General features: G+C 30.8%; 1 protein-coding gene across 1 annotated transcript in view; it reads left to right on the forward strand.

Annotated features, from left to right (window-relative positions):
- The first annotated feature begins 11,559 nt into the window (after positions 1 to 11,559).
- Positions 11,560 to 13,755, forward strand: part of LOC111615812 (steroid hormone receptor ERR1-like) — a 13,383-nt gene continuing 11,187 nt past the window's right edge. Inside the window, exons 1-2 of the mRNA XM_023357248.1 lie at positions 11,560 to 11,927; positions 12,139 to 12,391. Coding sequence (XP_023213016.1) covers positions 11,718 to 11,927; positions 12,139 to 12,391 — 463 coding nt within the window. The 5' untranslated portion in view covers positions 11,560 to 11,717. The remainder of the gene's footprint in view (positions 11,928 to 12,138; positions 12,392 to 13,755) is intronic.

The raw sequence follows: 13,755 nt of genomic DNA on the forward strand, positions 1-13,755 counted from the left end.
TTTTGAATTATATTAAATTACTTATTACAATTTTAAAATTTTTAAAAATTTTAGAATTTTTTTTTTTTTTTTTTTTTTGTCTATTTTTCGTATTCATAGATTAAAGTAATGTTTCTGGTTATCTATTGGGAACAGCCGAGATATGAATTACTATTGCAGGCGCAACTAAAATTTCTAGAATTTGTATTAAAAGGAAAAATACAGAAAGCAAATATTGCCAAAATAAAGAAAAATTTAACACAAACACTCAAAAATAAAATGATTTGTAAACTTTTCTGCTGAATAACCACAATACATATATTCCAATAAATTTATACTTATTTTAATGTTTAACATAGATCAAATTTTAAAATATTATAAAATAATGCTGTTTTATTTTTAATTTATCGTATATAATATAATTTTACTACAAATGCTATATCACTCTTTAAAACATTGTTTTAAAAATATCATGATATTATTTTTGTATTTAATCCTATATATTATTTAAAATTTTAACAGGATTTATGAAAGAAAGTTTTTAATATTCATTTTAAAGAAAAGAAAATAAATAAAAATAAAATGGAATAATTTTAATGAAGTTTTGGGTCAACCGAACAAAAATTCCTATCATATACTGTATATATTTTAAAGTATTTTTGACGTTTTTGCCGGAAATTATTCACTTTTCATTCTAAATTGTGTATTCTTATTTTAAAATGTTGACTTTTTAAATATGATTGAAAACATTTTCTTTGTGAATGATAAACCAGTTTTGTTCAGAAGTGGCTGAGTGGATAAAACCACTGAGCATTGATCGCGGATTCGCGCCTGACCGAAAAGCTGGTCGCATGTATGTCGCTGTTCTCTTGTCTAACACCTAAATAGGGCCAAGTTTACCATAGAAAGTCCCAGTTGACAGATCTTCCATGTGTTGAGTTGCCTTATCCTATCAATTCTAGAATCATAGATAAATCAGTTTCTTATTAATTCATATTTTCAATTGAATTAATTGCTATTGCTCATAATAATTAATCAATTTAAAAATTGCATTTATCTTTAAAAAGAACAGAATTTCCGTAGTGTATAACTTGGAATATAATACAGCAAATTTTAAACGAAAAATGTAATTTTTCTAAAGCAATAATATTTGTAGAGTCTACTTACAAAATCTAATAATATCCAAAAAAGTGTGTACATATTTTGGTTCTTGAAAACTTCTACAAATGTATTTATCTTCTTAATCTTCATTAACTTTAATGTTGTATTTTACAGTAANACACAGTGTATTCATTAATTTTCATTTTCATGTAGTAAAGGCTCTATGCCTTCATAAAGGACGTACTTTTCCTTTGTTTAAGGGTATTTGGGCAGTTTATTCTCTGTTATATTTTCAAGTAAACAATACATACAAGTACAGTACAGTATTTTCTGAGGAAACACTCGTACTAATTTTTTTTAACCCCATTTCCGATAACCCGGCATTTTCACAAACTCGGCCACCCTTCGGTCCACATTAAGCCGAGTTTTCGAGGTTCTACTGTAAATGTTCTTGTTAGTCTTATCTCGTCTTTTGATTTGTTCATGGTTACAAGAAATCATCACAAAGTCTTTCGAGTCTTCGTAGATATAACAAACACAAAATAAATTGTAGCTATGTGTCGATTCCACACGACACGTCTGAACATGTAAGTCGAACAATAGTGTGGGTGGAGTGAGTAATCGAGAGTTTCGTGGCGCTCAAACAAAAGACGAGATTTGAAAATCACATAACTTCAGGTTCGCGTAAGTCGAGGTATTACTGTATAGTTAATTGGGACCTTCTGCTCCTATGATTTCCATATCTGGTCTTGTCTTTCATCTATTTAACTCCATTCTCAAGATTAAGGAAAGACAGACAGATAGTGGGGATTTATAGATCTACAATTTTTTCAAATTGCAGCCCAAATAGTTGACACATACATTATTCTCCTCAGCAATATGCATATCATAAAAAGGTGAAATGATAGACTTATTTGCATAACTGGCAGGAGACAATAGGTCATTTATAGTATAAATCTTTTATTAATAATAATTAATTACAAGACAAATTTCTAGAAAAAAATTTCCTTTTTAAAATTTTTAAAATAAAAAATTCATATTTTGTTCTAACTTTATGCATACTTTATGTTCCTGTTTTCTTACTTTTAAAACACTACATTTCTCATTTGAAATTGTAATCCAGTTAAGCTGTATCATTCCATAAGCAACATGACTGCTCTTGACATGACATAGTGCAGTGCATGTCATGTGGGAGCTGTGGCCTTTTTTTGAAATCTGCACAAATTTCAGTAGTGTTTTCTGATAATTTTGAATAATTGCACATACACACAAGAGAGCATACATTCTTTCTAGAATATTCTTGATTCCATTTATCAAAAAATTTACATTACATAAATAATGTTCCATTTTAAAAATGGAAGGATTAAATGAGTTTGATTGAAGGAATGTAATTGGTAGATTTTATACTGAAAATCACGAAAATGGGAAATCTTATACAGTTAAACTTTCTCTGGAATGGGAGTTCCATGATGTATCGTGTGTAGTATTATTTCAAGGATAGTGGTTGAAAGAGGAGGAAGAAGACTTGGAAAAGTTGGGCAAATGCTTAGAAAATTGGGAAGAAAGTTCAAAATTTCACATGACATGTTCATCATACTCTGATGGAACATATGTGATTCTCAAAAAGTGAAAGTCTGCTCCAAAAATACATCATGAAATAACTTGCTACTCAAAAATCCCTTCTGAAGAAATTGCATGATAGAATCTTGAAGGTGTTAAACAGTCTTGATATGGTTATGGATGATGAGTCCTATTTCAGTTTTGATGGAAATGAGTATGTGCTGGTAATAATCACTATTTCATTAAAAAAGAGCTATATGTGGATCCTCAAATAACATTCCAAATTTTGCCAAAGCTTATGGTTTGACTGGCAATCAATCCAAAGGGTGTTCACAGGCCTTCATTGCCCCATCTTGGTTCTCCTCCACCAAAGAAATGTATGACACAAGTGCATTCAGAAGAAGCTAGTATCCTTCTTAAAGAAATACTACTCTGACTAAGCATATGCTTTCTGGCACACGTCATCGCCCATACATTTGTTGGAGGACAGGATCAAGGCTAAACTTTGCCACTTCAAAGCCATTTCTAGAGTTTAATGCAGTGTTTCTCAATAGGGGCGATATCGCCCCCATGTGGGCGTTTTTCCATGTTGAGGGGGCGATTAGTAACAATTTATATTTTGGGGGGCAAAAAACAATTTTCTGGGCAATATAGTGAAACATTATATTAAGAATAATTAGATATTTTATTCGTTATATCGTACAATAATTAAACAAATAACATTAAACTAGTCACTAGTCTATTCAATGCAGTACGAATTTGGCGTTAGGGTGCGACTATGTAGACGCGAATTTAGAGCGAGTGAGAGGTTGCGAGCGATTTAGTTTTCGCAAAGGAAAACCATGCACAAACGAGAAGTGAGAAATAATGCTAGCGAGAGCGAATTTCTAGTTCTCGCACATATCTGACAGGTTTTGATATTTATCACGTCTTGCCTCTTCTCGCTCTCTCGGAAAATTCGCTCGCTCGCATCTGCATAGTCGCACCCTTGGCTCTCGGCATCAGAATTTTGAAGTGAAGGGGGCGATACTACGTAACGGTTTTATTAAAGGGGGCGATACTACGTGGAAGGGGGCAACGATTCGTTAGAGGTTGAGAAATGCTGGTTTAATGGAATGGGTTAAGACTGAAGTTCAAATTTTCACTACTTGTAGTCCCGATTATATCGTCTGAACATTAAACAACCTATCTGTTCCCAAAATCCTTATTTTAAAATAAATAATGAATTTTAAACAATTTTAAAATATGTGCAGAACTTTAGGATATATGCTCTTTTACTTTCCCAGCTGTTATGTATATGTTACTGTGAATGACCGAAATCTGGCGAATGTCAACATTCTCCGGTGAATGTCAACATTCACACAGTTGTTTCGTGTATGTCCGAAATATTTGCTAAATATCGTTATTTCTCACTTACACCGGCAAATGTNTAAAATATTTTAGCTGAAATGATTAATGAAAAATTCCATTGTTGATTGCTTTTCTATGACCAAATTAACATAATTTTTACAAAATCATTTAAAGACATCACATAAAAGTTTTTTAATTGATTAATTACATTGTGAAATTATTTTTTATCTTTAATGCAACAAGATTACTTATTTCTCTAAGATGTTTAAATTTTTGGTTGTCATCAATTATTTTGGAAAAGATGTTTCTGGTAATAAATGGAAGCACCACTTTATGTATTGTTGAGGTGAATGCACCTCAGTCTCTTCCCACGTCATGTTGTTGCCTACAGTTGGCACTGTTTTACAACAGTCATCAAAAGGGTCATGCACAAAATGACCACATGCTTGTTCTGTTGAAAAATTTTGAATTTTTGTAGAGAGAGATATTCTCTCTCCTTATTTTGGCATTAAATTTCAGTTTGTTAACATTAAATGTTGCACATTTGTTCCAATACAACTCAACAGGCTATTGGCCCAGTTCATATGTAATTGTGAGGAAGTTTAAGAAAGATATTTTTTTGGTGGTTTTTTGAAAATTGTTAAATGTGTGGTGCACTGTTGTAAGCTATGCTGTGCTATGTAAAGGTGTAAAGTGACACTGAAAGATCAACACAGTGGACAAAATCCAGTATCAAATTTTGATGGCCATGGCGTTCCAGTATAGAAATTTCAAATGCAGTGTTCCTTGATTCCAGTGGTCTCCTTGAGTGTGTCAATGGTCTAGTCCATGTCCCAAATCAACCTTGCTAATGAAATGGGACAAAGAGGACAAGAAAGCATGAATGATTATAGTAAAAGCTTTGGAAGCGAATTGAGTACATCATGCTATGGCCCTCAAGACTTCAGTTAAAATGTGGAAAAGGTTATTGATAATCTATCAGCAAAAGAACAAAGAAAGTGTTCATTTGTTGTAGCAAAAATTTTACAAATATAAAATGAATCTAAAAGACAATGTTGTGGAACACTTGGCAGTTCAACTCGGTAATCTCGGTCACAAGCAGGAGGACAATGTAGTAGTTGTGACTAAAGTATTATACAGTCTATCTCCATTGTTCAAATATTTCTTGTTAGCCTGGGACTCTGTGTGGACCAGACATTGGAAAACTTAATTCCTTGATTACTTAAAGAAGTGCTCAATAAGACAGTGGCTGAACCTACAGTCAAAAATGGCAATGCAGCTTTATTTCAAAATGACAGCAAATCAATGAGCTTTAATCAAAACTGCAGATCAAATGGAAATAACAGAAAGCTAACAAAGCTGAATAAAATATTTAATGGCGTTTGTAATTACTGCAGTAAACATGGTCATATGAAATGTGATTGCTATAAATTTAAAACTGACAATTCAGGTGCAAGGGCAAATGTATCAATGATGGACTCTCAAGGATCACTGACCACTTTTAGAGCATTCTGTGGATTTAGACATAATTGATGATGACAATGCATGGTATGCAGACTCAGGCACTAATGGACTTGTATGTGCAAATTGGAGTTGGTTTATAAATTTTGCACCAATTGAAAGTAACAATTTCAGTTCAGATATGCTCAGCAGAGATAAATTATAAATTTATGACCACACCTATGCATTCATTTGCTGAGAGAATATTTATTATTTAGAGTAACAATTACAAAGTAATGGTCAGTAATGAAGAGGTGGTTTATGCACATAGCTGAGGTGACATTGAGTCTATAGCACTGGTCGATGGTCAATGGGGAACCTGTTCATCTGATAAATGTATTGTATGTACTGTACCTGGCATCAGCAAAATCTATTTTCAATCAGCTTGGCAAAATGCAGAAGCTAAATCTATTTTAGCTTCTGCATTTCGTCAAAGAAAACTTGCATGATTGCCATGGGAGTGCATATTCATAACAGACTTTTTAAGATGCTTATTCATGTGTGAAAGTCTGGAGAAGCAAATGCAGAGATGACTGAAGGAAGTGCCAATAGAAGTCTGGCACAAATGGTGCAGGCATATTAACTACAATATTTTGAATGGAATGATGCAAAGTGACAATGTCATCAGACTCTGTCGCCTCAGATAAGCTGAATAAAACAGTCAATTCTTTTGTGAGGCGTGTGTTCTTGGAAAACAAACTTGGAGCTCTTTGAAACAGTTGAGATGCACGCAAAGGCACCAGGAGAGTTAATTCACTTTGACAAATGCAGACCAATGGCAATCAAATCACTTGGAGGAGCAAGATTTTTGGCTGTATTTGTCGATAATCACAGTGGTTGGTTAATTGTCGAGCCCTTTAATTAGAAAAAGTGACATTGTCAACATGCTCCGTGATGTCCAGAAGTAGCTGTCAATGGCCATACAGTCTTTCATGTAAGATCAGACAATGGATTTGAATTTGTCAGCAAAGAAATATGTATGATGCTCCAAGGTGCTGAGATTGCTAGAGAAAATTCTATGGCCTACTGTCTTGAACAGATTGTGTGCTTCTGCCTCTTTACCTGTCCAGTCATTGAAGTGGCATGTACAGTACAATGTTAATTACCAGTGGCTTACCCCAATCACTCTGGGCTGAGGCCTGTAACATGGTGGCCTTCCTTCGAAACTTTCAACTGAAGGATAAAACTCCACATGAACTGTGGAGTTTTATTCTTCATTCACGTGGAGTTTTATTCTTCACATGGTTTGTCATTCAGCCAGATTTTTCAACATTAAAGGTGTTTGGAAGTAATGTATATATGCTTATCAATGAACAGTTTTGCAAGAAACTAGATCTGAAAAGTAAATTGACAGTATTAGTTGACTATGAATCAAAGCAAAGAGCATATTGTTTATGGGAATGAAACATGAAGAAAGTTGCATCTGAAAATACATGAAAAAGCTGTGACTACATCATCAACAACTGACAAAAGTGACATTGGCACAAAGATAGTTGAAAGACTGGCTCATAATACTCTAAGCAAGTCAATCACACCTGAAAAATTAATTGGCCACTGATGGTCATGACCTATCTGGAAATATTCGAAGAAGCGAAAAACTCATTGGGCTGGAAGCAGTGGGAGATGGTAGTGAAAGACAAGCTTAATGCACAAGAGAAAAATGAAACATGGTGGCTGGTCAATGGTAAAATGATCAGTCAGAACTCACCTGTTTTTAATTGATTTTTGTGTATAAAAACAAAAGCTGATGGTATTATTGAATGCTACAGAGCAAGACTTGTTGAGGATGGCTTTAAAAAGCTGATTCACATTGATATTGGACAGCAATTAGCAAATTTCTTGACAACTGCTATCATTAATAATCATTATAAAATTTTGAGATTGTAAATATAATTTCATAATTATTGATTTGTTGCACTGTTTATGCCTTTATGGTTATTGTAATCAGAGACATCTCAGCAAGTAGGAGTATTGAGGCACACTGTATGTAGAGACCGAGGCAACCATATTCAGCACATTGCTTCATACTGTTGGCACTGTTTTACAACAGTCACCAAAAGCTTTGTGTGTAGAATGACCATGCACTTGTTACATTGAAGAATTTTGAATTTTTATAGAGGTGTCTTCTCTCCTTTTTTTTTTGCATTAAATTTCAGTTTGTTAATGTTAATTGTCACACATTTATTAATTGTGATTATTAAACTCAACATGTATTAATTGATTAATGTGGTAAATTGAAATAGGATGACAACATTACTGTTTTATTAATGTTGTCTTGAACATGGGTGTAGATTAAGGTGACTACATTGGTGAAACGGGTCAAAATTTCAGGGGGGGAGTGGTTGTCTTGTTGAAAAAATTGTTCTAGAGCAACAAAAAATTTATTATTAAACAATGCAAAAATTGTATTGTATTATATATTTTTAAATTTCAACATATGTAAAATTTACAAATATAATAAATATATATACTATTACAAATCTTTAAAAACTCTTGCATATTTCTCATTTGAGTAAATTGTTTTTAGTAGATTGCTGCTGTTGTTTAAAATGTCATGAAATTTTTTGCAAGAATTTGTTAAATTATATTTCACACATAATATGGCTTTTAAAGTCTCAACACTTAATTGTGATTTGTGATCTAAATAATAATAATACTAACTTTCCTCTGAATTTGCCTTGAGTGTTACTTTATTATTGTAATTTTTTTATTATATAATACTGTTGTAACCAAAATGAACCCCAACCCCACCACTAGCAATAGAACGATGCAAACCAGTGTGCTTACTCTCGCTAGTCACTATCTTTCTAAGGTGGTGACAGACAAGAGCTCTGTGCCATGTAACATGCAACATGGACAACCTGTGAACATGCGCTGCTCTGTTGCTGCAGCTATGAGTCCCAAACTATTTTCTGTCAGTCTCTACTACAAACACAAAGGGTTTTGTCGGCGCAGCATTCTTTATTTACAATGCTCATGCACATCTTGGCACTGATATGCGTGATACAAAATGATCTTCACAAATCTTAGACATAAGGCATAAGTTTATGACACATAATTGACAAAAACTTAATCTTTCCAAAACTTGGGACTTTTTTAAAACATCACGAGACATGGGTCAAATTGTTAAAAATCAGGACTGTCCCGCCAAAAGCAGGATGTCTGGTCACCTTAGTGTAGATCCATATAAGACAGAGGGTGACATATTTCCCCAATATTTTTATTCTAGTAAAGTGTCTTCCTTCCCAACATATTTTATTTTATACCATATTACAAAAATTAGGAGTAAAAACAAGCACTACATAACAGGTACACCATATTTTTTTATCCACTCAAAAACAGACAAGAAATTTTTCTTACTCATTGTCATTGGCCCATCTCTCTCAATATATAGATACATAAGATACATAGATCCATGCCAATGATCTTGAAGATGTGTGAAAATACTTAAAAAGATAGTGTTCATCGTTTCATCATTAATTTATTCATCATTTATTGGAAGTTAAAAAGGATTGACCACACTCTTGGAAGAGGCAGATGTATGAAATTAATGTGCTAGTATTAATGTGATTTAATGTGCTAGTATTAGAAAAAATACTGATCATTCAAATTGAGAGGAAATTATTTTATTATTTATTTTCTGTTGATGTATAATAATAATTTTGTTTTAAGGCCATGATATAGCATTTAATATACAGTTAAGTAAGGCTATCATGAATAAAATGAACAGATATCCTGAATTAGGTAGCACAGTTCCAATTTTTAAACTGTTTGAAAATGTCTCATTTTGGTCTGTTTTATAATTATATTAAAAAATTTTAAGTCAAAGATGGATCATATAGAAGTTATAGCATAAAAATTTTAATATTTAATTGAGTGGCTCAGTTATAAAGTGAAGTTGATAATTTTTTCAAATTAGGTAAGTTTAAAAAAATGACAATTAAAGCAAACAAAACTATACTCTGAGCTATAATTAATTATTCATTGTTGCTATTGTTGTAGATAGTTATTTTGTACACAAAAGTACAGTGGTGCCTCGTACTTTGAATTTAATTCATTCCAGGAAGCAGTTCAAACTCTGAATGACTCAAAGTCTGAAGCAATTTTTCCTATTAGAAATAATGGAAAGTCAATTAATCCATTCTCAGACTCTAAACAATATCCATTTCAATAAACTTAAAACAGCAAATATGCGTAATTCAAGGTAAAAATAACACAATTAAATGACCTAATAATAAATTGAAACTTGAAAACAATAAATAAAATATGTAAATACTGCATAATAAAATGAAAATTGCATTTATTGGTCATACCCTGTCAACTTTAACAGTTTAAACATGGCTGCCAGATCTGCCACATGTACCACTGTCATGCTTCATGATAACTTCTTTCACTTCAATTGTTGATATTACAACCTTTCACAAAAAACATAACAAGGCATATTATGCTTTGAGTTTCAAAAAGGCAATTACACCATACAAACAGTAAAAAAAAATTGTAATGTGTATGGGGAAGATGCTCCTAAACTTTGAACATGTCAACTGTGGTTTAAAAATTCCATTCAAGAAATTTTGAATTAAAGGATACAAAATATATGGAGTGTCCAAAAGCCATCAACAAAGAAAAATTGCAGGAAGAAATTGTTAAACATCAACGAATAACACACAATATATATAACCAAACACACCAAAAATGAAGTATAAAAAGAGGTGAAAACCTATGAGTGTAACATGAGAATGAGAGACAACTTGAAGCCATAGCAGATGGTGTTTAAGCAGCCAGCACAGTTTTTCACTGTGCACACAGTTCAAACTTGAAAGCATCATTCAAAATCCAAGACAAAATTTTGCCAAATTTAGCATTTAAATATTTCCTTTCTTGTTGGGATACCAGCTATATTCCAATTAGAAAATTCTTGGGAATTCTGTAATCCTGTGTCTGCAGGTGTATAGGAAACTACTGGTAATTTAACAATCCAAAACTATTGTTTAATTATGTTTATTTTGGTTGATTACATACATAACTATATGCATTTCAGGCCAACTTACATTTTACAGCCCATCATCAGTATCTGTATAGAATCAACTGTCTTCTTAAAAATACGAAAGTATGTGAAATGATAGATAACTGAACATATTTCACTCATACAAACAGCAAATGATACAAACTGATACAGTACATTAGATTATGGGTGTTTTCTGCTATCATAGTAGGCCATTAGTCTTTAAAAGTGAACTTCATGTTGTGTTAAAGTATAAACAGTTTAAACACTTCTAAATTATTTCAAATACCATTTTAGAAAAAAACTTGTTGCATAATGATGATAATTCACATAACTAAACTTTTAATCCAGCATAACAACTTTCTTAAATACTAATCTTTTTAATCTCTTTTAAAGTCATCTTCAGGCTATTTCAATTACATTGAAGTTTTCAACAGAATGGAATTACAGATTCAAATTAAAATTAAAATTTACACATAAAAATTATGAAATGCTTTGATCGGTAATTTCAAAAATGCTCTAATGCCCTTCTATTTAGCATCATATTAGAATACTTCAAATATTTCAGTTCATAAAAATATTTGTAAATATTAACTTAATCATTTTATTGAGGAAAAGCATTTTTGAATATATCAGTATATGTTGTATTTAATTTGTTTTAAAAATTTCATAAAAAACACTGAGTAGTTTGTAAGGTTAACATCTGAATTAAATAATACATATATTTAATATCATCTGGAATAATAATAGTCAGGAATAATTAAAAATTTATACTACTCATATATGAATAATTTAAGTTCTGTAATACTTTATGGAGTGATTCATTTTTAATATATGATACTGACATTATAGCATAAGGATTAATTTACCGATCAACCAGAGTCTATTGTTATGTTGTCTAAGGTGTATTTTTACATGTTTCATATAAATTTTAAAAAATAATAATAATTTATCATCATTCAAAAGATAATTATTATAGTGAAATTTCTAATACTAAGTTATACATGTAATTTTCTTAAATGTAGGAAACTATCAACATTTAATTATAATTATTTTTTGTGATGGTTTGAGTCAAAAATTGTAGTGCATTAAGAGAAATTTGAACTTATTCATATTCATTAACTAAGTGTCGAAAATATTATTGGTTAAGTTATTTTTAAACTAAGAATTGAATATTTATATTTGTTTATAATTGTTGTGTATAAATTTTTTGTAGTACACTGTGATGGCAGGTTATAGCAGTGTGATTGTATCTCAGATTAAGACAGAAGATGGAAATGAAGCACAGAGTACCTGTTTATCAGTTTGTCCTCCATCACCTTGCATTTATCCTCCTTCCAACTCAGGATTATCAAATGGACAAACTGATTTTGGAACAGTTGAACCAGTTGGTAGTAGTAAACTACATTGTAGGTCACCTGAACAAATAACAATGGTAAATTTTTTAATAAATTATTCTTGTAAAGTATGATATAATGCTATAATTATGCAATCTCTAAAATAAATTGAAAATCATTTTTTAAACATATAAAAAAGTGACCTTTTTCATTCATAATTTAACATGGTAAATTTCTTACTTTTTTTTTTATATTTATGTTTTATTTGCTTGTTTCAAATATTTTATAACAAAGAATCATTTTTTAAAGGATCTTTATACAAGTGATACTGCAGAACAATCACCATCGCCCCCAATTAGTCCTGAAAGTCATCATCAAGATATGTTTTGTTCTAGTACCATACCTGGAGATGGCACAGGAAGTATGAATGTCAGTAATTCTGAAGGAAAAGCTGATTCTCCAAAGCGATTATGTCTAGTATGTGGTGATGTCGCATCAGGTTTCCATTATGGAGTTGCCTCATGTGAAGCATGCAAAGCTTTCTTTAAAAGAACTATTCAAGGTAGCTGAAATTTTGAATTATATTAAATTACTTATTACAATTTTAAAATTTTTAAAAATTTTAGAATTTTTTTTTTTTTTTTTTTTTTGTCTATTTTTCGTATTCATAGATTAAAGTAATGTTTCTGGTTATCTATTGGGAACAGCCGAGATATGAATTACTATTGCAGGCGCAACTAAAATTTCTAGAATTTGTATTAAAAGGAAAAATACAGAAAGCAAATATTGCCAAAATAAAGAAAAATTTAACACAAACACTCAAAAATAAAATGATTTGTAAACTTTTCTGCTGAATAACCACAATACATATATTCCAATAAATTTATACTTATTTTAATGTTTAACATAGATCAAATTTTAAAATATTATAAAATAATGCTGTTTTATTTTTAATTTATCGTATATAATATAATTTTACTACAAATGCTATATCACTCTTTAAAACATTGTTTTAAAAATATCATGATATTATTTTTGTATTTAATCCTATATATTATTTAAAATTTTAACAGGATTTATGAAAGAAAGTTTTTAATATTCATTTTAAAGAAAAGAAAATAAATAAAAATAAAATGGAATAATTTTAATGAAGTTTTGGGTCAACCGAACAAAAATTCCTATCATATACTGTATATATTTTAAAGTATTTTTGACGTTTTTGCCGGAAATTATTCACTTTTCATTCTAAATTGTGTATTCTTATTTTAAAATGTTGACTTTTTAAATATGATTGAAAACATTTTCTTTGTGAATGATAAACCAGTTTTGTTCAGAAGTGGCTGAGTGGATAAAACCACTGAGCATTGATCGCGGATTCGCGCCTGACCGAAAAGCTGGTCGCATGTATGTCGCTGTTCTCTTGTCTAACACCTAAATAGGGCCAAGTTTACCATAGAAAGTCCCAGTTGACAGATCTTCCATGTGTTGAGTTGCCTTATCCTATCAATTCTAGAATCATAGATAAATCAGTTTCTTATTAATTCATATTTTCAATTGAATTAATTGCTATTGCTCATAATAATTAATCAATTTAAAAATTGCATTTATCTTTAAAAAGAACAGAATTTCCGTAGTGTATAACTTGGAATATAATACAGCAAATTTTAAACGAAAAATGTAATTTTTCTAAAGCAATAATATTTGTAGAGTCTACTTACAAAATCTAATAATATCCAAAAAAGTGTGTACATATTTTGGTTCTTGAAAACTTCTACAAATGTATTTATCTTCTTAATCTTCATTAACTTTAATGTTGTATTTTACAGTAAATGTTAGTCATTTCTAAATACAATTTTTACACAAAAGAAGGAAATACATTGAAGATTTATTAGCTGAGAATAGGCATGTACTGTACATTTTTGTATG

Source organism: Centruroides sculpturatus, unplaced genomic scaffold (genome assembly GCF_000671375.1).
Source record: "Centruroides sculpturatus isolate CEXI.00-Female unplaced genomic scaffold, Cexi_2.0 scaffold2487, whole genome shotgun sequence".
In the NCBI taxonomy this organism is placed as follows: domain Eukaryota; kingdom Metazoa; phylum Arthropoda; class Arachnida; order Scorpiones; family Buthidae; genus Centruroides; species Centruroides sculpturatus.